We start from the raw sequence: 23786 nt of genomic DNA, 5'->3' as shown, positions 1-23786 counted from the left end.
GTAAAATTTCCAGCTTATCCACTGTAAGCATTTAAGAAAAAAAATAGCAAACATTATTTATTAGGTTACAAATTTGAATATTTACTAAACTCTGGGCAGTATATGCAGTATCTTCTACAAAGAGAAGCATTTGCTAAACAAGTCAATACTATATTATTTAGGGAAAATACATCTCAAGACACTTCAGGAGCACCCTCTTGGCTATAAAATCAACTACTAATTGTAAATATTTGTGATTAAAGCAGATAGACCTCCTATGGGCCATAGCCTTGCCCACGTGTGGCTGTTTATGGCTGTAAGTTGGAGGAGGTACTTTCTGAGTGACAATTTTCTTTACAGAGCATTTTATTGTGTAGACAAGCCTGCCCTGCTGGTCTCAGTCAGTGATGCCTTCTGGAAAATCGATACTATGTGCCCCACCAGCAGCACTGAGGCCAAAAGACACTGAGTAGAGGTAAGGACTCACGGGGTGAAACTAGGGAACCATTCCCTGAAACCCTCTGTTGTCCAGAAGCACTTACATGGAGTGTTTCTCTCTCAACATCAGGGACGACTATGCATCAAACCTGCTTCTCAAAGGCTGGAGGGAGAGGTTGGTTCCCCAGGGTTGGGTTAGTAAAGTCATATAGCCCCTTACCCTTCTTTGCCAATTTCTCCAACCTTCAGGGCTTCAACAAGAGGCTCTTTACCTAGTTTGGTCAAATTCATTTTGGTCTCAAGAGTCATCAGAAAGGACCCATTGTAGGACATTTCCAAATCGATCCAGAGTCCTGCAGAAATGGTGAAAAAAAAACAGAAGATTTTTCCCCCCAGAAAAACATGACTATAAATGACAATACAAACATTTATATTTGAAGGTATCTTAATTGGTATCACATTGAAAGTCTATAGATATATAGATACAGATATAGGCACGCAAGAGGAACTCGTGAGGAGAAAAGCCTCTGGAAAAGCTGCAAGCACCAGGCAAACGGCCGGCATTTCACTATCATTAAAACGCTCACAGTGAGCTCAGTGCACATGTTAGCCTGGGTTCCCATCCTCTGGGCTCTTCTCACATTTAGTAAGAGGATGGTTTGACCCAGGGCAAAGCCGGGACAAGGTGTGCGATTCCCAGCCAGCTACAAGGCAGAAGAGAGGTGCAGACTAGACACTTCACTGCAAGCTGGGCTGTTCTTTAAAGACACATGTGAGAGCCCTGGCTGGCATGGCTCAGTGGTTAGTGTTGGTCTGCCCACCAAAGGGTCTCTGGTTTGATTCCCAGTCAAGGGCGCGTACCTGGGTTGCATGTTGGCTGCCTGGACCCCAGGTTAGGGCGAGTGGGAGGCAACTCACATAATCCGCCTCTCCTCCTTCCATTACCCCTCCCCCTCTCCCTTTCCCTCTCTCTCCCTTCCACTCTCTCTGAGAAGCAATGGGGAAAAAATATCCTCTTGTGAGGATTAACAAACAAACAAAAAAAGACACATGTGAGAACCACTGTCTTCCTTAAAATGATCTTAAATTGTGGGGGCGAAAAACAAAATAAAATAAAATTGTGGGGGCGGCAGGGACACAGAACATGGTTCAGACTTAACTTGGTATAATAAGGACAGTGACAAAAACTTTTAGAACCCTTTCCTTTCTGGAAATTGCCTAATAATGGAAACAAAAGAATTAATGGATTATCCAAAATAAAGCCGGGTAATCACCTTGTACCTTAATTTAAGAACCTATTCCTTGAAAAAGCTATTGTCAATGAAATCATATCTAATAGCAGCTCACTGGGATGATCCATCAGCAGAAATCTAAAATGCAAACAAGGACCAGTCACCTCAGGACTTTCTCCACCATCATTCTATGACTCGGCAGGTAGGACAGAATAGACTGGGATTTTTCCAACTCAGAGCGCCATAATATCTCATGGACTTTCAATCAAAATATGATCCTTCAAGTGGGTGTTTAAATGTTAATAAACTTTCAGAGATCCTCAGAAGACAAATGACAACATTAAAGGAAGCAGGAGGGAGAAACCAAGATGGCAGCATAGGTGAACATCTAAACTGCTGCCTCACACAACAATTTCAAAACTACAGCTAAAAGACAGAACAGACATCATCCAGAACCACAGGAAAGCTGGCTGAGTGGAAATTCTACAACTAGAAGGAAAGAGAGGGGCACACGGAGACTCAGAGGAGCTACAAAAGGCTGAGGTACGGAGACATGTGCACGAAGAGGATGGGAGGCTGAGTGCCTGGCTAGCTTTCTCTAGTGGGAGAGAAACGGAAGCTCCCGACTGCACTGAACCCCAGTTCTGACTGAATCCCAGTTCTGGGTGAGACCCTGGGGTCCCAGACTCACACGGGGGGAGTCTGGACTGTCGGGAAAAGAGAGGAGCGCACGGAAACTCAGGGGAGCCACAAAAAGCAGAGGTCTGAAGGCGCGCGCGCAAGTGCACGGAGAGAGGACTGAATGCTGAGTGTGCCGCTGGCTTTCTCTAGTGGGAGGAAGGTGGAATCTCCCGACTGCGCTGAACTCCAGTTCCGGGCGAGAATCTGGGAATCCAGATTCATTGGGGGAGAAACTGGACTGTCTGGCAGCGGGCGAAACTCAAGGGTGGCTCTCTCTCAGAGGTGCTTGCAGTGATTACCGAGGGACACTGAGACCCAGGGGCCTCATAGGGAAGGGCTGACAGGAAGCCAAGGTTGTCTGCTCAGCCATGAGACTCTGCCCCATCCAAGCTGAACACAGAGGCTTTTGCAATTTTGCAAGTCTTGTCTCATAAGGCTGTCTCCAGCACAGAAGTTCTCCCAGCGTAGACACAGCTGATCCTCACAGCCAATTGGCCTGGAGGTCAATTCCTTCCAGTGATACCAACAACAATCAAGACTTAATTACAACAAGGCTGTACACACAGTCCACAAAGGGGTGCACCAAGAGTATCCACCTCAGGTAACTGGGGAGGCTGAGCCACTGGGCCATATAGGACACCTAGCACACAAAGCTACTCTACCAACTCAGGGAAACAACGAAAATGCAAAGACAAAGAAACAGATCACAAACAAAAGAAATGGAGGAAAGCAAACGACTGGATATAGAGTTCAAAACCACGGTTATAAGGTTTTTCAAGAATTTCCTAGAAAAGGCCAATAAATTTAGCGAGACCCTTGAGGATATGAAAAAGGACCAACTAGAAATTAAACATACACTGACTGAAATAAAAAATATTATACAGAGACCTAATAGCAGACTAGAGGAATGCAAGAATCAAGTCAAAGAGTTGAAATACAAAGAAGCAAAAAACACTCAACCAGAAAAGCAAAAAGAAAAAAGAATCCAAAAATTTGAAGATAGTGTAAAGAGCCTCTGGGACAACTTCAAGCATACCAACATCTGAATTATGGGGGTTCCAGAAGAAGAGAGAGAGCAAGATACTGAAAACCTATTTGAAGAAATAATGACTAAAAACTTCCCCCACCTGGTGAAAGAAATAGACTTACAAGTCCAGGAAGCGCACAGAACCCCAAACAAAAGGAATCCAAAGAGGACCACACCAAGACACGTCATAATTAAAATGCCAAGAGCAAAAGACAAAGAGAGAATATTAAAAGCAGCAAGAGAAAAACAGTTAATTACCTACAAGGGAGCACCCATACGATTGTCAGCTGATTTCTCAACAGAAACTATGTAGGCCAGACGGGAGTGGCAAGAAATATTCAAAGTGATGAATAGCAAGAACCTACAACCAAGATTACTCTACCCAGCAAAGCTATCATTCAGAATTGAAGGGCAGATAAAGAGTTTCCCAGATAAGAAAAAGCTAAAGGAGTTCATCAACACCAAACCAGTATTATATGAAATGCTGAAAGGTATTCTTTAAGAAGAGGAAGAAGAAGAAAAAGGTAAAGATAAAAATTATGAACAACAAATACATATCGATCAACAAGTGAATCTAAAAATCAAGTGAATAAAAAAATCTGATGAACAGAATAAACTGGTGAATATAATAGAATCAGGGGTATTGAAAGGGAGTGGACTGACAATTCTCGGGGGGAAAGGGGTGTGGGGGTGCGGAAAGAGACTGGACAAATGTTGTACATCTATGGATGAGGACAGTGTGGGGGAGGTAAGGGCAGAGGGTGGGGTGGGAACCAGGTGGAGGGGAGCTATGGGGGGAAAAAAAGAGGAACTACTGTAATAATCTGAACAATAAAGATTTATTAAATTAAAAAAATAAATTAAAAAATAAAGGAAGCAGGAAATTAACCTAAAACTATTGTTCATACACAGCAGCATTTTCAAGCAATTACAGTAAATAACCTATCCTCCATTTGGCCACAATCTCAGCTAAAAGCTTTGCTTAACCTCAAAAAGCACTAATGGTATATAATTCCTCACTAAAGGCAGAATAATTTCCAATTTGTTTTCAATCATTTCTTTTTATCATAATTGAAGGTACTCATTTTCCATGAATGACCTGGTTTAATTAAGTGACATGCAGACCAATTATGATTGTCTTCTTTGCTTTATTTCGTGCTTACGTTAAGCAGTTAGAAATCATCAATTAGCTTGCTCTGCAAAGGTACTGTTACTGGAAATGAAGGGCACATCTGTTTTCATAACGACATTTAGTCATTAATCACTTCTTATAGAAGAAGGATCAGGGCAAAAGGCTTGATATTAATAGACTTTAAACTCAATATAAAAAGGACATCAATAAAGAAAATATTTATTCTATATCTCCAGCTTTATTTAACTCAAAATCAATAGACTCAAATTATCTGGTTGCTGTATGTCTTCAGACATAATCATTTCTTTTGAAAATTCTAGTCAGGTTTTCAATAAATATTAATAGTATGTATTGCCTTTGAAGATTGTTATTAAAGGCATCAGAATTTTACTTCTTATAAAGTGAAGGTTTGGTCTGTCTTTCTTTTTTAAATGCAGGGATATGGATACAGGCTTCGTAGGCTTCTGGCTCATACCCCAGTCATTGGGACATCCCCTCAAGTGGTGACACATGCTCCAGTACCCTACCTTATGGAACCAGAGGCAGGGAAGTGCATATGGAGCCCAGTCACATGCAAGTTCCCAACCTTTGTGCTCCGGCCTCATCTGCCCAAGGGAGACCATCCTGATGTGTGTAGCCCAGCGCCTGGAATATCCTAGCCAGGCTCTCCCCTTTCTCTGCCATCGCCAGCCCACTTCCTTGCTTCCACAACTCCTTGCTCCAGCCTAGCTACTGCCATGGCAGACAGGGGCCAGACCAGAGGAGGCTGCAGGGCTAAGAGGGAAGAGGCTGCATTGGGCAGCCAGAGAGCCCTGTCTGGGCGAGGGAGGGGATGAGAGGTGGGCATCTGACTGAGCCTTGGAGTGGGGGATAGGGTCTGTGTTTTATATCATTGAATATGACCCATGACCCCACTCAAGGGGCCTTGCTCAGCCCTGGTTCTCAGTGAAAATGTGAAGGAGTCAAGAATGGCTTGAAAACTTTTAAAATAGATATAAACTGCAATATTCCAACAAATTAATATGATGTGCTTGCATTCTGATGAGGGAAAGGTGACAATTTTAGCACTAGGTGCAGAAAAACTTGCTTCTGTGACAAGATTCAGCAGGCAGAAAGCACCCTGAAAACCGTGGAGCACAACAACCTGGAGCCGAGGCCAAATGGTTACATAACAGGTGAGTCAGAAGGCTGCTGCCTTGCAAGACTGAAAGATGAAATTAACAGTTTCTAGAAAAGCTGTCTTCCCATTGGGGATAAATTTAACAACAATGTGAAGATGGGACACACACTGCTCCGTGAGTGGTGTCTTAACTCTAAGGGAGCTGAATGCTACTCATCTAGATGAATGTGGTTACAGAGTTGTTTCTTCTGTGCTCTTAACAAATGTTAGGACTTTATTGTGAGGCATTTCATTTAAAATGCTGGTTTCTGTAACCATCTGCTCTTGATAATGCTCAAGGACAAAAAACAGAAGTTGAGGAGGACAATTTTTTAAGCCTCTAATTAGGAGTAAGGCAGTCAGTCCTGAGAGGTTCTCGGAAAGGATATGAACACAAAGTCCTGTCTCATCTTGGGCTGCAATAACAACAAACCATACACTGGGTGAATTAAACAACAGACATTTATTTCTCACAGTTCTGGAGGCTGGAAGTCCAAGATCAAGGTATGGCCAATTCAGTTCCTGGTGAGGGCTCTCTTCCTGGCTTGTAGATGGCCACCTTCTCACTGTGTCTTCACATGGCAGAGGCAGAACAAGCTAGCTCTCTGGTCTTTTCTTATGAAGGGCACTAATCCCATCATGAGCAACCTCCCTCATGACCCTATCTAAAAGCCCTACCTCCAAAGGCCCTACCTCCAAATACCATCACATTGCAGGTTAGGACTGCAACATAAATTTGGAGGGGGGAGGGACACAAATAATCAGCCCTTAACAAGTCCCTATAAAACAAGCACTTTATTCTGCAACATGGGAAACACAACTGACACGGACAATGGCGAGTTTCAGTGAGTCTTCATGCAAAGGCCTGTGAGCAGCTCTGATGACTGTTTTTCACTCTTCAGCTTCAGAGAAAAGGATCAGCTACCACCACCACCACTACTCAGAGGGAGACTACGGCAAAAGTTACAGCTCACTCTATCCAAAAGTGCTTATTGAGTTCTTAATGCAAGATATCAGAGGTAAAGACACTGAGATGAATCCCTGCCCTCAGGAAGTTTACGCTTGAAGAAGAAAGATACCTGTACCACCTGGTGCAGATCAGACTGTGGTGCCACCAGAGATCATAAACAGCCGTGCGGGTATCACCAGAGACAACTAAAACAGAGGTTCTTCAGCCTTCTCCCTGGCATTCTATTTAACAGACTCCATGGCCTCAGGAATAGCTCTTCCATGGCTATATCCATCTAGTAGTTCCACTTCGCTGTTCACTGTTTTATTACTATTAAAATAACTAAAAGTCTCATTGGAATAGGTTTAACAGGGCCCCTGTGGCTCAGGAGTTGCGAGAACCTAAAGCCTTGCTCACTGAGCTTGGCCCTCATGTTACTCATTTCCTCCACCTCTAAATAGTAGTGGTTGATTTTCACTCTGAAAGCATCCAAAGAACAAAACCTCTTAAAATGGAGCATTAATAATATATTACCAAGAGCAGATGTTTGAGTTATTCGGCTCTTAGAAGAACTCACCAGTGACTGTTTTGTTCCTGGCAAACAGACTGGTGACATATTACTCAGATATCACAGAAAACTAGCATTTCTTATATTTGGCTGCCTCCTTTAGGGTAAATGTCATTTTTAGCTTTGTCTACCTGTAACTGTTCTTGGAAACAGCTCTGCCTTCCAAGGTGGACATAGTCACAAATCAATCTCCTCTCTCACACCCCTACCAAGATCCACAAATGAGTCTTTTTTCTCCCTTTCTATAAAAAGTCTTTTTCTTTCTGCAACACGATCTAGTTAGAGAAGTGTGCATGCCATTCCTGAGTACTAAGTCCCACAGTCTGGCCCTGTCATCATGTTCAGCCCTAGATAGCTGTTGTCCTAACGTCTACTGTTGACAAGGGGGTTGCAGCAAGGAATGGGCAGGTCACAGCCTGACTCTGGTTCCAGTTTCTGAAACCATCAGTTGGCAGAGTATCTTCAGTCCCATCACTGGATAAAGGCACCAGGTACTCTAAGTTAAGGTCCAGAAGATGAGTGGTAGATGGTGGAAACCGCCAGTCGTGAGTAAAGGCATCTGAAGACAGACAAGATTCCTATCCCGGCTGGTCATGGTAATCTTTCCACCTTCAGTTGAAATGTGGGTTGTTATTTTGGGTATCCTGAAACGGGGCAAAATCAGTACAGAAATGCCCATGGTAGATGCTCAATGACTATTTGCAGACTTAAATACATGAAGCAAATATCCTGAAGACTAAATGAATTAATCTGAACCTAAGGAGCACAGTCCATATCCTTGGTTCATTCTGACACTGGTCCCAGGCATGAAGATGATAACCTGGCTGACAGAAGCGGTTCCCTACTAGAAAGCTTTTACTAACAACAAGGCTTTGTGACAGCAGCAAACACTAATGGCTTACTATGTGCCATGTGTCCTCTCTGAGCATTTTACATGTAACATTTTATCTCCACCACAACTGGAAAAGGGAGGCACTACCAACACCAGTACTTTATGGATGAGGAAACTGAGGCCGAGTGGTTAGTAACTTCCTGAGATCTCACTGCTGGACAGTGAAGAACCAGGGGCCCAACATGGGTGGCCTGGCTGCAGAGCTATTGCTCATGAAGAGCCTCTGGCCTAGAAGCTGAGGAACAGGATGGAAGGTGAGCTGCCGGGTGATCTTTGGCAAGTCACACTCACTCTGGGCTTTGGCCTACACATCACACAGCTACAACACAGCAGGGTCTGGGCTAGGTTATCTTTGACTGTCCTCTCAAGTCTATGTTGTCAGTCTGCCTAATTCTAAGTATCTGATTCTAAATCAATTTTTAACCAGAAGAGAAAGAATATTAGGAGAGAATAAACAAAACATGTACCAAATGTACCATAAAGGTAACCCTGGCTGTCTCTGAATGGTGGGGTAATGGGTAATATTTTCCCTTTTCTAAACAGTCCAGTTTTCCCTATAATGAGCAGCTGCTGAATAAATGAAGGAGCAAACATTATCTATCCCAACAGAGTTAATAAAACAACAGGAAAAACCTTGGCTGAGAGGGGTGGCCTGGTGGACCCCAGAGGCCTGGACCTGGAGACAGCAGCTTGGGTGGGGATTAGGGGTGGGAAGGGGAGGCCAGTTTTTTGGGGGGAAGTTATAGAGACAGGATTCTGTACCCCACTGTATAGCCTGAAGAGAAGAGAGGAGACCCACACACACTCCATGGTTAGAGACATATGTGGTTTGGGAGGAGTCGGAGATAAGGCAGGAGGTACAAAGCTAGTTTCCAGCCACCTGCCGTGGGTGGGAAGTGAAGGTGCCTTGGGGAAGGCAGTTATTTAACTTTTATTAACTACATAGAAATTGGCTGTGTGCCCCAGAACTTGGACAGGCCAACATGGTCAATGTGTGATTTTACTGCTCCGTTGCAAGGTCACGAAAGCTAACAATGGCATTCTTCTTTCCATTTATTCTGGTAGCAGTTACTAGCTTTAAGCTGTAGGATGGGTCAACTGTGAGCCCAGCAGTCTGGCCCCAGGCCTGGTGCTCAGAACCACCACTCAGTGCTGCCTGAAGAAGAGCATCTGGAGGACGAGCGATCCAACCAGCTCTGGACCAAATACCCCTCCTGAGCCATGTGCCTCCAACGAACATGCACAAGTTAGAAAACATTTAAAAAAAAAAAAAAAAAGTATGTGTGGGGGGATCCCATGAAAGGTGCCTCTCCCAAGAGCTGGTGAGGCCTCTTCACCCTGGGTGCCTTTCCCTGGAAGGTGGGCTCTGCTTTTCAGAGTCCATTTTAGCAAGTCACCCTGGTTTTAATTTCGCTAAAAGGAATTTCCCTTAGCAATGGAATCCAAAACATGTATTTCTTTTGTGTTCATTTCTGTTTTACCAACACTTGTATTCTTTGCAGACATGGAAAAATCTAATTTGGTCAAACTTTTAAAACCCCCAGGCTTTATGTCTTCATCATACCTTTCCTCCTTCATTTCATAAGCAGGCAGATCTCTAAAATTTGCCCTGAAAGGAGTTAAATAAGCAGCAAATGGACTAAACACCGACAAAGCTTTGATTTATCTAGTGCAGTGATTTTCAATGGGTGTGCCACGAGAAATTTTAAAACATACAATACCTGAAGTTAGTCACAGGCGCTGACTTCTTTTTCCTTAGACTGTCAAATAAAAAAATGACAACAGCCAGCACAACACTTCTGGTGTGAATGAATCAAAATTATGCTTTTTTATCTGATCGCCAAAAAGATATAAATTTTGGTGTGCCGTAGAATTTTAGTAATTAGTTTATGGGTACCATGAGATGAAAAAGGTTGAAAATCAGTGATCTAGTGAAATGTCTCTTTTCAGAGGGACAGGAAAGAGACTGAAGATTTAGATGGTTGGTGAATTTCACTCAGAGCCTGACAAAGCTGCCCTGGGAGGCTACAGAGTTCAGAGCTAGAGGGACACTCAGATGCAGCAAGGCCCAGCTGTGGCACTGTTTCCTTGTCATTAGAAATTTCTAATTCAACAAAGGGCGAATTCAGCCCTGAGATAAGAGAGTGCTAATGCACTAAAAAACAGAGCATGTACACCTATTATTTACTTTCTTTAAGCCCGTGGCTCAGAAGGGTTATGTTAGCTGATCATTTACCAGCTTGTTACATGCAAGTCAATTCCTAGAGGCAAAGAGTAAAGGGCAACCTAGAGCCTGCTAGAGGCAGAGGAAGAAAGGCAGCACTTGTACATCGACAATGGAGCGAAGATTCTAGCTACACACTTAGCACATAGATGATGTATCCTTTACAATTTCAAATGTGGTTAAGAGAACTCCAGCTAAATCCTTTGCAAAGAATCTGTTCTAGTTTTACTCTTAGTGAACCAGGAATTAACCAAACCCAGGAGAACACTCAGATTTATTAAAGTGTAGACATAATTTAGTGGTTATAGGTGATCTCAACGTGCAGTATTAGGCGGACTTCTACATTTGCAAATACTACTCTGGTCTACCTTTCTCTGTTAGAGTGTCTAAACCGGTTAGGGCTGAAGGAGGACTTTTTAAGGATCCAAGAGACTAAAAGGAATAGGAGCAGGAGTCCTGATCCATTACCCATCAGTGTGAGGCTGGGACTGTTAAGAAAAAAGACAACCAACATGAAATACACGACTTAAAAAGCCCCCAACTCCCTTCAAACACAAAGTCTTGGTATTCAACCTGCAGTGATGGAGACATTTTCACACTCATATAAGTATCATTCCTCTCTAAAGTCAATTAAGAGTTACCTTGGTGATCGACATAAGGCTTGAAGGCCTGAAGGATTTTTGGCACAGCTACCCCCATGTCAAGTTCCGTCAGAGTTAGTTCATTCATAAAGTAGGGGAGCTGGAGAAAAGAAGTAAACAATGAATGAAATGTTAGTACCCTGGTAAATGTCAGAATTCAACATACTGTCAGAAGGAATGATGGTCAAGGTTTTGGGACACATTTATTTAACCCAAATTTATTGAGCACATACCACTACTAGGCACCGTACTATGGACAGATCCATGGATGAGGCAGACAAGATTCCTGCTCTCATGGGGTTTATCTTGGAGAGACAGAAACAGATAACGAAGTAGGCAAACAACTTCAGAGAGTGGTTAGTGCTACAGAGAAAATAAAACGGGAGAGAGGGATTCTGGGGCATGAGTGGGGTTGGCTATGTTGGCTAAGGAGGCCAGTGAAGGCTTCTCTGAGGAGCAGCGTTTGGCCAGAGACCTGACTGTGGAGAAGAAGCTGGCCATGTTGGTCAGGTTAATAACACCCTGTTGGCTAATGTGTGGGGAAATGGACAGCTCTTAGACTACCAGTGGGAATTATGAAATTGCTACATTTCTGACAGGCAAATTCACACTGTTTATTGAAATCCTTGAAAAAACAACAACACCCACATCCCTTGACCCTGTGCTGACATTTTTCATTTGCCCCTGGATTCTAGTTCCTCCCTATACCAGGGCTGGCCTGAGCAAATCATGCTGATAAGCTCTCTTGCCCACTGACTTCTGGTTGGACTTGGCCAATGGGATGCATCTGTAGGGAGGTAAGGTACAGAGAAGAGTGCTATCCGACATTTGTCCCCTCCCTCTATTAAAGGCCACAGCTCCTGTCAGACAGGCAGCACGTCCTTCCCCGACCCCCAACCCCCCCCCCCCCCCCCCCCCGCCACACACACACAGCTGCTCCTCACTGCTGCCAGCCCTGGGGTGCTACACTATGCCTTTTGGTTTCTCTACATAGACCCACACTTTCATAAATCTTGCCTTTATTAAACTCTCCTCTTAGGTTCCTCCATTTGAGTGGGACCCCAACTAATACAGCTATCAGTAGGAACTTACTCTAGAGGAAATAACATAAAAGGATTAATATTATGCTTAGAAATTCCTACTTTGTCTCAAGACTACAGAATTAATTCATCTGTGTTTCCTCCACCTCAATTTATGTATGTGTATTTTTAAAAAATCTTTAGCCTATTCCTAATTTTAGTGTAAGATGTAAATTAGGGATCCACTTTAATTTTTTTTCTAATAATTAGTGAGGTATCTTAACATATTTATTGAACCACCAATACTTTCACTACTAATGCTACCTTTAAATATGAGATTCCCAATACATTGGAGACTGTACTGAGCACCCTGCTTTCTACCAGTATCAAAATGCTTTTATTACTGTAGCTTTATACACTTAAAAATCTGGCAAGTCCTCTTTCCCCCCAGATTTTCTAATTCTCATGAGTATTTCTCCATTTGAACATTAGAATAATTTTGTAAAATTTAGAATAGATTTTTAAATTAAAGTTATGTTAAATATTGCCCATAAAGTGAGGTAGCATCTAGCCAGGCATGAATTTATGCCTATTTTGACTGGACCTCTTCAGCTGTCTCTCTGCAGAGAAACTTACACATTTTTAGGATTTACCAGTCAGAGAACTTCATCTCTGATATTCTGCAGGTGGGGAGGGGTTAATGGAAAGAGGTTATAAAGTCTGAGATGGCCAAAGCAGGACTAGAGACAGTATTCAAATGTACATTTCTGAATTGGTGGTTTCTGTGTTTGGAAAAGCTTTTTCCAAAGCATTAACGTTATATGGTCCCTGATCTCCCAATCAGCCTACAGAATGCTGCTTGGCAAGAATGTAGCCAAAATCTTGGACCCTTGCCTGCCCCCATGCTTTTAGTCTATTATTGTCATTCTAATACCCACATGTCTGGAGCATGCTGGGTTTCTATGGGAACAGGGGTCCAACACTGAGCCAGAGGAGCAAATACAGAGACAGGAACGTGCTGTTCTTCCTCATGGCCTGCCCAACCTCCCACCCCATCCCATCCTACACCCTGCAGTTCCGGAAGGACCTAAGCATGAGGAGGGGACTGGAGGAGAAAGACTGGGCAGGGTGTGGTGGCTCTCATTACCAGTAAGTAGAATGCGGAGGGGGATCATCAGCAGGGTCTGGTAACCTATTTACTTACCTGAGTACCCAAATCTAAGATTCTCACCCCCAACCCCTCCTTGTTCAGATCTCTGATCTGAATCAACACTCTGGCGTCCAGGCCCTGGAGCAGCCTCCTTCCTCCCCTGCTGGGAAGGCAAAGAAAGGCCACTCCTGCTCTTTTCAACCAGAACCTCTCTTCTGCCCACCCAAAGGGCACACAGTGTGACAGAAACTCACTGCATGTTCTTTATCCTCCTAAACGGGGGACTGGCGTGCAGGTGTATGGGACATTATCGGGTGGGTGGGTGGCATGTTAGCAGCTATATGCAGTAATAGCAGAGGCCCCTAAATATTGGGAGCCCCATGGTGGTGGTAGAGCAGCTGGCCGAGGCCAAGAGTTTACTTGCTGTTGGGGCAGAAAATCAGCTTGTTTTAAACCCACCGTTCACCATATAAACACAAGGCTGCTCTTTCAAAACAAATCATTATCATGTGCACGGCTGACAATCTGAGACTGCAGGGCAAGGCCAGCAAAGAGTTCTCCGAATGTCAGGCCTTCAAGGGCTACCAGTACGCAAGGGTCATTGTCACAGGGGACAGCTCAGGCTCCTCCAGCCATTCTGACTCTTGACTAGCCATTAATCAAAACTCACTATATTGAGGAGTAACTCTTCCAGGGATATCTGAATATTGGTGATACTAATGAGTTCCTTTGGCAGGGGAGCTGGTAGGTTCAGAATTTAGATAATATCTTGCTGCCATTCTGTTTATTCCACTGACAGGGTAAGGTCCCCTCTGGTTGACGGGGCACTTCATGGGTGGCAGCTGAGGTCAGATTGGAGGCATTGAGGCCAGCGATGGAGTGAGTACTGCCCCTGTCTCTGAACGGCTGGCGCCGCTGGATCTAGGCCCCCTTTCTCCATCCTAACCCTCCAGCACTTCCGACCTCACAAAACCAAAGGGAGTGTCAGTTTGTGAACTGCAGAAGCTCACATGATGAACAAAGGGAGAAAATGAAAATAAAAGACTTTCCCTCACTTCCTCTGGGATGAGGGAACCCACTGTTTTTCACCAAGGGGACCTCCGACTCCAGAGAGAAGCATGGGACACTGCCCCCTCCATTGTTTTGGAATGTGTGTCACAGGGAGAGCAGGGTCCCATCTGGAGTGCAGGCATGCCCTGCTTTCTGCTGCACACTGCCAGGCCCCCAGCTCAGGAAAGGGCCCACAACAGTCTCTGGGGACAGAGAAGTGCCAGCCCAGGAACTCAAGCCCTCCGCCACTTCCCAAATCCAAGAAGGGTGAGTGAGCTCCAGGCTGGCTGTGGGCCTCTCATCTCTAAACATGGGAGAGTCATTGTCGCTTCCTGCTCCCTCCATGGACCTGGTTAGCAAGGTGGGTTCAATCCTCAATTCACCTGAAGAACACAAACAGAGAGCTCCCAAATCCCTGTCCTGAATTCAGCCTCAAAATCTGCTCTTCCAGCTTAGGAGGCAGCCTCTCCTCTTCATCGGGGCCTCAGGAAGCAAGACAGAGCTTGTTCATTACCCAAAAATCAACCCAAGCTCTTCCATGCCCATGTTTTCCCTCCAGTGCAATTTCACTTAGCTCAGTCTCCTAACATGGAGTCCTTGAACTCTCTGAGGTCATGGGCAAGATTCTGTCACTGTGCTTTTTTTCTAGGGAAAGGATCCATCTGTTTCTGCTGCTCAAAGGTATTTTGACTCCAAAGATCCACTGACTTAATTTGCTGACTGTGCTACCTCTCAGTGAAGATCTGGGGGCCACAGTAACTCTTCCTTGGCTAGGTCTTTGCTGGGTCAAAAACGTACTTCTAAGTCACTAAACAAGGTCTCTTGGTTACCAAAGGTGATACTAAATTAGTCATTCGGTGGCAACCATGAGGAGTACTTATGCAGTTTTAAACTCACTTCCAAGTGGGTCTAAATCAGCATCAGGACTGTTTCTTCAGCAAAAAGAGAGCCCAAAATAAAATACCATCTGGCCAGAAGGAAAGGTCAATCCCAGACACATTTAGAGTGCAGTGCTAACTTCCCCAGCTTGCAGAGGGAGCATGACTTGGGAAAGAGGTCTTAAGTAATGAGGCATGTTGTGTGGCTCAGACTGTGTGGCTGGGTGGCCTCTGGAAATACTAACTTAAGTTAAATGTTAACTTACAGATAACATAAGTCTATATGACAAATGTGAGCTACAAGAGCTCACATTTTCCCAAACCGAATTCTGGATTATCACCTAGAATGGATCACAAGGAGGGCAACACAGAAAATAAGTAAACAGGAATGGTCACTAAGTCTCAGATGCAATTAGTCATATGGTCAAGGTCACAGCCCAGATATGTTGTTTGACAAGAACTTACCACTCTCATATGTTATATGCTTTAAACTGAGTTATCTTTCACTGAGAATATAATGGTACAAAACTTCCAGAAATTAAGAAATGTGAAGAACTGGAATACCTTTATTTTGCTGAGTTTCATTTGGATTTTCTTAGACACCAGTTCGGACCAATATTTCTCTCCTAAGAAGTCCCAAAACATTCTCCCAAGCAAGGCGTTCACCCAGGCTTCCTGTTCTTCCTCCTCAGAGGGTGGAGCCTCTGGCAACTGGCAAAAGAAAAGGGACCAAAATTAGCTAGAAAGCAACTGGAGAACAAGACAGGTGCTTATTTTTATAGTCATTGAAGGTCCTTCCCTATAGAGATGGGTGACCACATGAGTCGTATTTTTTCCCTATAAATTACAAAGTCCCACATTATGTCAGTGAAGAGAAAAAGAAAAGCCACCATCACAGATGAAAACTCCTCTTCACCTGTTTTATTTTTTTACCAGTCTTTCTATGGATACCATTAGTTCAGCCAAATTGCTGTGCCCCCCCACCCCCAAATTAACTCGGTACTGATCAAATGTCTGCCTACCTCTCTTCTGGCTCAGGCTCCCTGGATGAGTAACTGTCAGGCTGGTTCTCACCAGGCAGCCCCAGAGTTTCCCAATGCTCAGGACTCCCACATTCAACCTCCTGATTATGTGACTCATGATTCTCTGGGGTGAGGTGCAGGGGAGTGCTTAAAAACACTGATGCCTGAGTCCTACACCAGACATACGAATTTAAGTGGGTATCAAGATTTTTAGAATCTTTCCCACTGATGTAACAAACAGATGAGGTTGAGAACTCCAGTCCTGGATTAGAGAGTCACTCTCAGGAATTTGGTGAAACTCCTGTAGCTCTTCCCACCTGGGCCTCACCTCCAAATGATAAAATCCATTTAAAACATCTGTCACATCCAGTGTGCAAGGTAGAAGAGCAAATCTAGGTTAGTCTCCATTTTCAAGGCTAATGACACTATGGACCTCGGCCTGGTGAGGGTGAAGAAGAAGGGAGAGGCAGCAGTGACATCTAAGACAGTATGGTGAGGTTTGGAGGTTAGTGCAGGTAATGCGTGGTGGTCACCATTGTTGTCACTATTGCTGTCCACTGAGGCCAGGCCAGACCCTGTGACAAGACTCCTTCTCAGGCTCCCTCTTTTATGCCTTCCAAAAACCTTGAAAGACAGAACTTTTATGTCAATTTTGGGGATGAGAAAACAGATTCAGAGCCGTTCAGTGCCTTGCCTGAGGCCCCTCGTTTATTGGCAGAGCCTGACTCACAGCCTCCTTCTCCTGGATCTCCACCTGCTGGGTCCTGTGGGAGGGCGGAAGGGGGTGTGACTGGCACCTGGTGACAGACATTCCCTATCCTGAGGTTTCTAATTAGACTATAACTTTATAGAAACAATTAGCCTTGGAAAGCAAAGGCCAAAGGAACTGGAAGTGCAGAAATCTGTGAACTATTCACCCTTTCACTTCTATGGTTTATGTAAATGCATTCGTCTTGCCCCCAGGGGTTGCCTGCAGCCATAACACACACCAGACACCCTCATCCTCTCCATGCTCCATACATATGCATTCATACCAGTGAGATCTGGTGTGGGCAGCTGTGACTGTGCTGATGTCGCAGCTGGGTGCCTAGGCCAGGAGCACAGTATAGAGGGGCTTGGTGCTCATGAATTTGACACTTGGGGATGTGATGACTTGTGAGTACTTCAAAGGTCTATGGCATGTACCTATGTGTGATTTTTCTGAAGCCTGGAGTTCTGAGGGTCTGGCCTGGTGAACTGCTCACTGAGCTTGTACAGGGCCTATCGGACTGCCCAGCACCCACCTGACCACTAGTCTTGTCAGAGCTTGTGCCATCTTTCTCTTTGGGGACCTGGGGCTTAACTTGCATTTTCAGCTAATGTTACTGCATGTGAAGGGTGATATTTTATGTTCTAGGAGTGCTTCAAATTTAGAGCATTTTGAAAGGTCTCCCTTATAAATGTTGGTGAGTCTCAGTAAAAAAATTAAACTCTGGTTTTGAGGCAGGAGAATAAGAAGCTAAGAAAATTCCTTGACAAGTGGAATGTGGAATGAGGGAAACTGAGACAAATAGTTAAACAAAGCCACACAATTAATAGCCTGCTAAGAAATTGCAAGATCTTATCTTCCCTAACCAAGGACAGTTAGGAGCAGATGGTTTACACTTCTCCTCCCCTACCAAAGAATAAGTTGCTTAAATCCTCCATGTCAGGGAGATCGATAACAGAGACCCAGTTAGTGCCATTAGTGCCAAGCCAAACCCCAGACTGGGTGAAGTCAGAGGAATAAATAACAAAAAATCCAATTAAAGCCAGACAAATCCAAGACAAAAGTAAAGCAGTAAAGCTGACCAGAGAATGATCCCAAAGTCCCCTATAAGCTTATTATGATGCATCAGCATAGTAAAGAACACACCTGGAAAGCTGTTGAATATTCCGTTGAGACCCTCCCCTGAGAACTCCCCTAAAACTCCCTCCTTTAGAAAACAGATAAAAATCCTTAAGACGAAAGACCCAATGCACACTCTCTCAAGCATGACTATGCCTCCCTTCTTTGCTCAAGTGTGTATCTTTTCTTTCTTTCTCCTAAGCTCTAAGGGTCCCCACAAGATTTGCAACCTGGAGCAGGGAGCAGTAGGCAGCAGCAGCTCATTCTGGGCTAACCCCCTCAACCTGTCTCCTAGGTCCCTCTTTTTGTATCTGTAATTTCCTTTCCTGAGTCCATGCAGCCCAGTCTAGGCTCACTCCTGTTGCTGTGACCTTGCCTCTTCTATCTTAAGCCTTTCCTTTGTTTCACTGTCCACAGCTTTAATAAATGTGTTCTCTCAAAAGCACCAGGATTGGTGTTGTGAAATAGTTCCTACACATGACAGGGCACACCGCCTAGTCCCCGTCCCTTTCTGGTGACAGTTTAAAAAATAATACATGTTGATCATTCTATTTCAGAAGACATGGTTCTACCTCACTCATTTTAATGTCTGAAGAGTATTCTCTCTGTGCTTTTCTAGTGCTGTACTAGTAATGTCTTTTGATATTAACCAAGACCTTTCTACCTCCGGGTCCTGGACAAAGGAGGGGAAGTCTGTGATCAGTGAGCACTCATGCCACAAATTGTACATGTTATATGAAATCACTTTTCTCTCTGTCTGAACACCTGCACTCCACCCCTAAGGGGATCTGGTCCAGCTTTTTGAGGTTACGTCTTTGAGTCACATCAGATTAGCTATGTAGACTTCTCAGTAAACACTCACCCTAGGACAATGCTTTCCTCCCTGGGGGAATTCAGACAGGGCCTAGTTGCTGTCCACATAGGGTACTGCATGTCTGCCTTAGATCTGCAGGCTACATAAGAGAATAGATTTCTCTTTCCCTTCTCAAGTGGGAAAGTCTAACCTTTATTAACCTTTCTTTACAACCCTAGTTATTCACAGTAAACAGGTTTACAAAATTTTTTTTTAAAATAGCAAGAAACAAAGGCTATTTCACAATTTATATCCAAGCCAAAGGCATATGATGTGGAAACAAATTTCAGAAATAACTGACAAGCAGGTTGTTTTTTGTTTCAACAGTTCCTTTTTCTAATTCAGGCTTCTCTCCACAGACTCACTGAAAACAAAGAAAAATCCAAGAGCAGCAAAACATTCAGAATGCCTCAAAGCAGTTTATGAACAAAGTCTGGATTCAACAGGCTGCTAGAAAGAACTCACTTCCAATGAATGTCATAAACATTAAAGAGCTTAAAGAATAAATGTACATACATTTCCTAGTATTGCTATTTGGCTGTAGGAAGGAATGGAAAACTACCCATTTCACCATTTCATCTATATTCATACGTACATTTACAAAGGGCAACTTTCAAAAAGCAGTTGGAGAGGTCAGTGATCTGAAGGTGAAAATGACTATCATAACTGAGCAGCTCTTGGGATACATGTTATTAAAAATTAACCTCCAAAGTAAAGTAGTAGAGGTTTACTTAATTTTGTGGTATAACCTTTCCTATTACAAATGGCCAGGAGACCAGCCCAGGTTTTTTTGTTACAAAGAGAACTTAGTGCCTCTGATCCTAAGGTTTGATCATATACAATCTGGTGTTACTGAGAGTTTTACAAAGGGCTGCTTGGTCCAGGGCTTAAAGACCCTTCCCCAGGGCTATTAGTTATAAAAACAATGCATAGTCATTATAGAAAACACCCATAATCCCAATATCCAGATGTAATTATTTAAAAACATTTTTTACTATATTTCCTTTTAGTCATATACATATACATATATATATATACATATATATACACACATATATACATATATATATATATATACACACACACATACACATTCTTTTAAAGGATATAGAACTTTTAAAAAAGACAAAATTGGATCTAACTAACATGGTTTTGTATCCTTTTTATGTATAGCTTCATTAAGATATAACTCATATAGCATACATTCATCCATTTTATAGAGTACAATAAATAGTTTTTAGTATATTCAGAGTTGTGAACCAATTTTAGAGTATTTTCATTACTCCCCAAAGAAACCCTGAATCCATTAGCAGTCACTCCTCAATCCTCCCCAACTCCATTCCTACCACTACCATCAACACCAGCCCGAGGCAAACAACCACTAATTTGTCTCAATGAATTTGCCTATTCTGGACATTTCATATAAATGGAATTATACAATATGTGTTTTTTTGTGACTAACTTCTTTCACTAGGTAAAATGTTTTCAAGGTTTTTCCAAGCTGTGGCATGTAGCAGTACATCATCCCTTTAAATCTCAGAATGCTATTCTATTGTATGCATATACCATACTTTATCCATTTATCAATTGATAGATACTTCAGCTATTTTCTACTTTTGGCTATTATGAAGATTACTGCTATGAATATTGGTGTACAAGTATTTGTGTGGACACAGGTTTTCATATCTCTTGGACATATATCTAGGAGTGAAACTGCTGGGTCATATAACTGTTTAACATTTTGAGAAACCAACAAACTGTTTTCCATAGCATTTTACATTCCTCCCAGTAATGTATAAGGGTTCCAATTTCTCTACATCCTCAATAATACTTGTTGTTATCTGACTTTTATACTAGCACCCAAGTGTTTGTGAAGTGGTATCTCATTATGGTTTTGATTCACATTTCCCTGATGGTTAATGGCAGAGTATTTTTTCCATATGCTTATCAGCTACTTGTGTACCTTCTTTGGAGAAGTGTCTATTCAGATTTTTTGTTCATTTCTTAATTGAGTTACTTACCTTTTTATTATTGAGTTGTAAGAGTTACTTATATATTCTAGGTACTAGACCCTTACCAGATATATGATTTGCAAATATTTTCTCCATTTTGTGGGTTGTCTTTCCAATTTTTTTAAATATATTTTTTATTGATTTCAGAGAGGAAGGGAAAGGAAGAGAGATATAGAAACATCAATGATGAGAGAGAATCATTGATCAGCTGCCTCCTGCATACTGCCTACTGGGGATAGAGCCCGAAACCCGGGATCAAACCTGGGACCCTTCAGTCCGCAGGCCGACACTCTATCCACTGATCCAACCCAGCTAGGGCTCCTTTCAATTTCTTGATGTTATTATTTGTAGCACGAAAGTTTTTAATTTTGATGAAGTCCAATTTATCTATTTTTTTATTTGGTTGTGTGTATTTTTGGTATCTTATGTGAGAAAGAAGGCTTTCCCTAACCCCAAATCACAGAGATTTACACCTATTTTTTCTTCTAGGAATTTTACAGTTTTTAGCTCTTAAATTGAGGCCTATAATTCATTTTGGGTTAACTTTTGTATATGGTGGGAGGTAGGGGTCCAACTTCATTCTTTTGCATGTGGATACCAATTGTTCAGAACCATTTTTTGAAAAGACTATTCTTTCCTCTACTGAATTGTCTTGGCACCTTTGTCTATATCCTTCCTAAGATTTATTTTTAAATTGTATACGTGCCTTCACATTTCTTACTTATTATATGAGAAGCACTTTCTGACTTTAAATGTTTGAAAAGCCAACTTTCAGGAGGGAAAGGAAAATCTTTAGAAAATCACTCCGCCAATTAAGATTTCCTGATTTCTATCCAATTCCTACTTACTTTGTAGGGTTCTCAACTCCTGATAACACAAAACAGGGAAGATCATATGATCCATTTATAGATAACAAGATAATTAGTGCAACTAGTATTCACTTATAAAGGAAAGCATGAAGAGCAATAGAAGTGGTACAGGAACACTGTAGCAGATCTTATTTTCCAGAAATGGTGCAATGATATTTCACATCCCACATGCTCTTCCAAGAAATGTGCTAATCCCTCAGCAAGAATCCTGCCCTTCTCCTTGAAACTGGGAGGGCATTTATGACCGCCTTGACTAATAGAGCACAATGGAAGTGATATTATTTTACTTCCGAGACTTGGTCAGAAAAGACAATACAGTATTCACTTAGCTTTTTCTCTAGGGACGCTTGCCTTAGAACCTAGTCACCATGCTGAAGAAAGCTCAGGCCACCTGGAGAAGAACCGAGGCCTGAGGCCCTCAGCCCTAGCTAAGCTCTCATGCAACAACCAGCATCTACTTGCAAGCCATCTTGTAAGCAGATCCTTCTGCCTCCAGTCCAGCCTCCCTAGCTGACACTGTGTGGAACAGAGAGAAGCCTTCACTGCCAAGTCTGACCAAATTACAAATTTGTGAGCAAAATAATTATTATTTTAAGCAAACACTTTGGGGGCTGTTTGTTAGCAGTCATAGATAAATAAAACACACCTATGCTGTCTGTATTCAGGACCGTCTCAACTACCAGATCATGAGAGCCAGGATGTGACCCACACATGCTTCAGGCAGACCAAATAGATGCAGAAGCCCAGCACTAAAACTCATACGCTTTCTTCAATGGCCCTTTTTTCAAAGACTTATCTCTGTTCACACAATTATGGCTCTCTGGTTTCCTAGCCCATGCAGATTAGAATCACAAAACTAATAAGAGTGGGGGTGGGAGGTGGGAATAAGTGCTCAAGGAAAAGCCAGCTAGAAAAATACATACCCATACCAGCCAACTGACAACCGAGAGAGAAAGTTGCAGAGTTTGCAGTCTGGAAGACTTGGATTGGGGGAGAAAGGCCTTCTGACCTCAGCAGCCTTGCATGACAACAGGCCTGGATTTCCGTTTGTTGTACTGAGTCTTTATCAAAAAAAGATTAAATCATTCCTGCCTGCTCTAAGGGGCCCAAAAGTACAATGTGGTTTTTAGATTTTCCTGAGACTTAGAAGAGGAAATAAATGCTTACTGGAAAGGTTTGTATTAGAAATCTGCCACCACCCTACCAACGCTGGGTTGAGAGGCTAAGCTGTTGGCCATCAGGGTCTCCCAGCCCCCTGGGCTCCCACAGAACATGTTCTGAGGAAACAATGTTCTAAAACCTGTTTTCATTTAAGGAACTCTTTTAAAAAGCAAGCTTTTTATTAGATAATTTTCTTATATCAGTGCACAATTCTCCCCCTTATTTCCCTGAGTCTGATGAGTCCAGGCAGCTGATAGATAGCACAGGGAGGACGGGAGTTTGGGGGAGGGGAATTCACTACTGATAAATTAGACATTTCCAGAACAGTTTCATATTAACCCACTCTAGCCTATGGACAGTCTACTTCCCGCCCTCGCTGGTAACTTAGGGCAGAGGCAGTGGGCCAGCAAAGGCACATGGTCTTTTTTGCCCTGATAAAGTAGGGTACATGAGGAGGGCTCAAGGCCTCTTCCATACTGAAGAGCTCAATGAAGTGAACAAAGACTAAAGGCACAAAGAGGAAGGTATCAAATGCTTCCCATTTAGAACAGACATATGGTCCCTATAAGAGGTCACTTTAGTAACTGAACATGGAAAAACAGGCTTCATGCTCCACAGGTGGGAGGCTGTGTCTCAGAATATTAGTGGAAAGTGATGGCAGGAGGCCTCATGTCAAGCAAGGTTTTTTGTTTGTTTGTGTGCTTTTGTTATTAATCCTCACCCCACGATATTTTTCCCATTTATTTTAAAGAAAGTGGGAGGGAGGGGGAGAGACAGAGAGAGAAACATTGATTAGTTGCCTTCTGCACATGCCCCAGCCAGGGCTGGGGAACGAGCCTGCAACCAAGGCACGTGCCCTTGATCGGAATCAAACCCTGAGACCCTTCACTCCGAGGACCGATGCTCTAACCACTGAGCAAAACCAGCTAGGGCTCAAGCAGTTTTAGAATGACCTACCAAAATGGCAGCTGGGGCCATGGTCT

At 43.1% G+C, this 23786-nt stretch overlaps 1 protein-coding gene across 2 annotated transcripts in view; it reads right to left on the bottom strand.

Moving 5' to 3' along the window:
- Window positions 1-23786, bottom strand: part of TEX2 (testis expressed 2) — a 101164-nt gene that overhangs the window by 11242 nt on the left and 66136 nt on the right. For both annotated transcript variants that reach the window (XM_080682315.1, XM_080682316.1), the window contains exons 6-8: window positions 15584-15730; window positions 10923-11022; window positions 638-770 (exon numbers count right to left, since the gene is read on the bottom strand). In XM_080682315.1, coding sequence (XP_080538441.1) covers window positions 638-770; window positions 10923-11022; window positions 15584-15730 — 380 coding nt within the window. The remainder of the gene's footprint in view (window positions 1-637; window positions 771-10922; window positions 11023-15583; window positions 15731-23786) is intronic.

The sequence above is a fragment of the Plecotus auritus genome (genome assembly GCF_963455305.1).
Source record: "Plecotus auritus genome assembly, chromosome: 7".
Classification (NCBI taxonomy): Eukaryota; Metazoa; Chordata; class Mammalia; order Chiroptera; family Vespertilionidae; genus Plecotus; species Plecotus auritus.
Note: the sequence above shows the minus strand (reverse complement) of the source record. Positions and strands in the feature narration are given on the sequence as shown.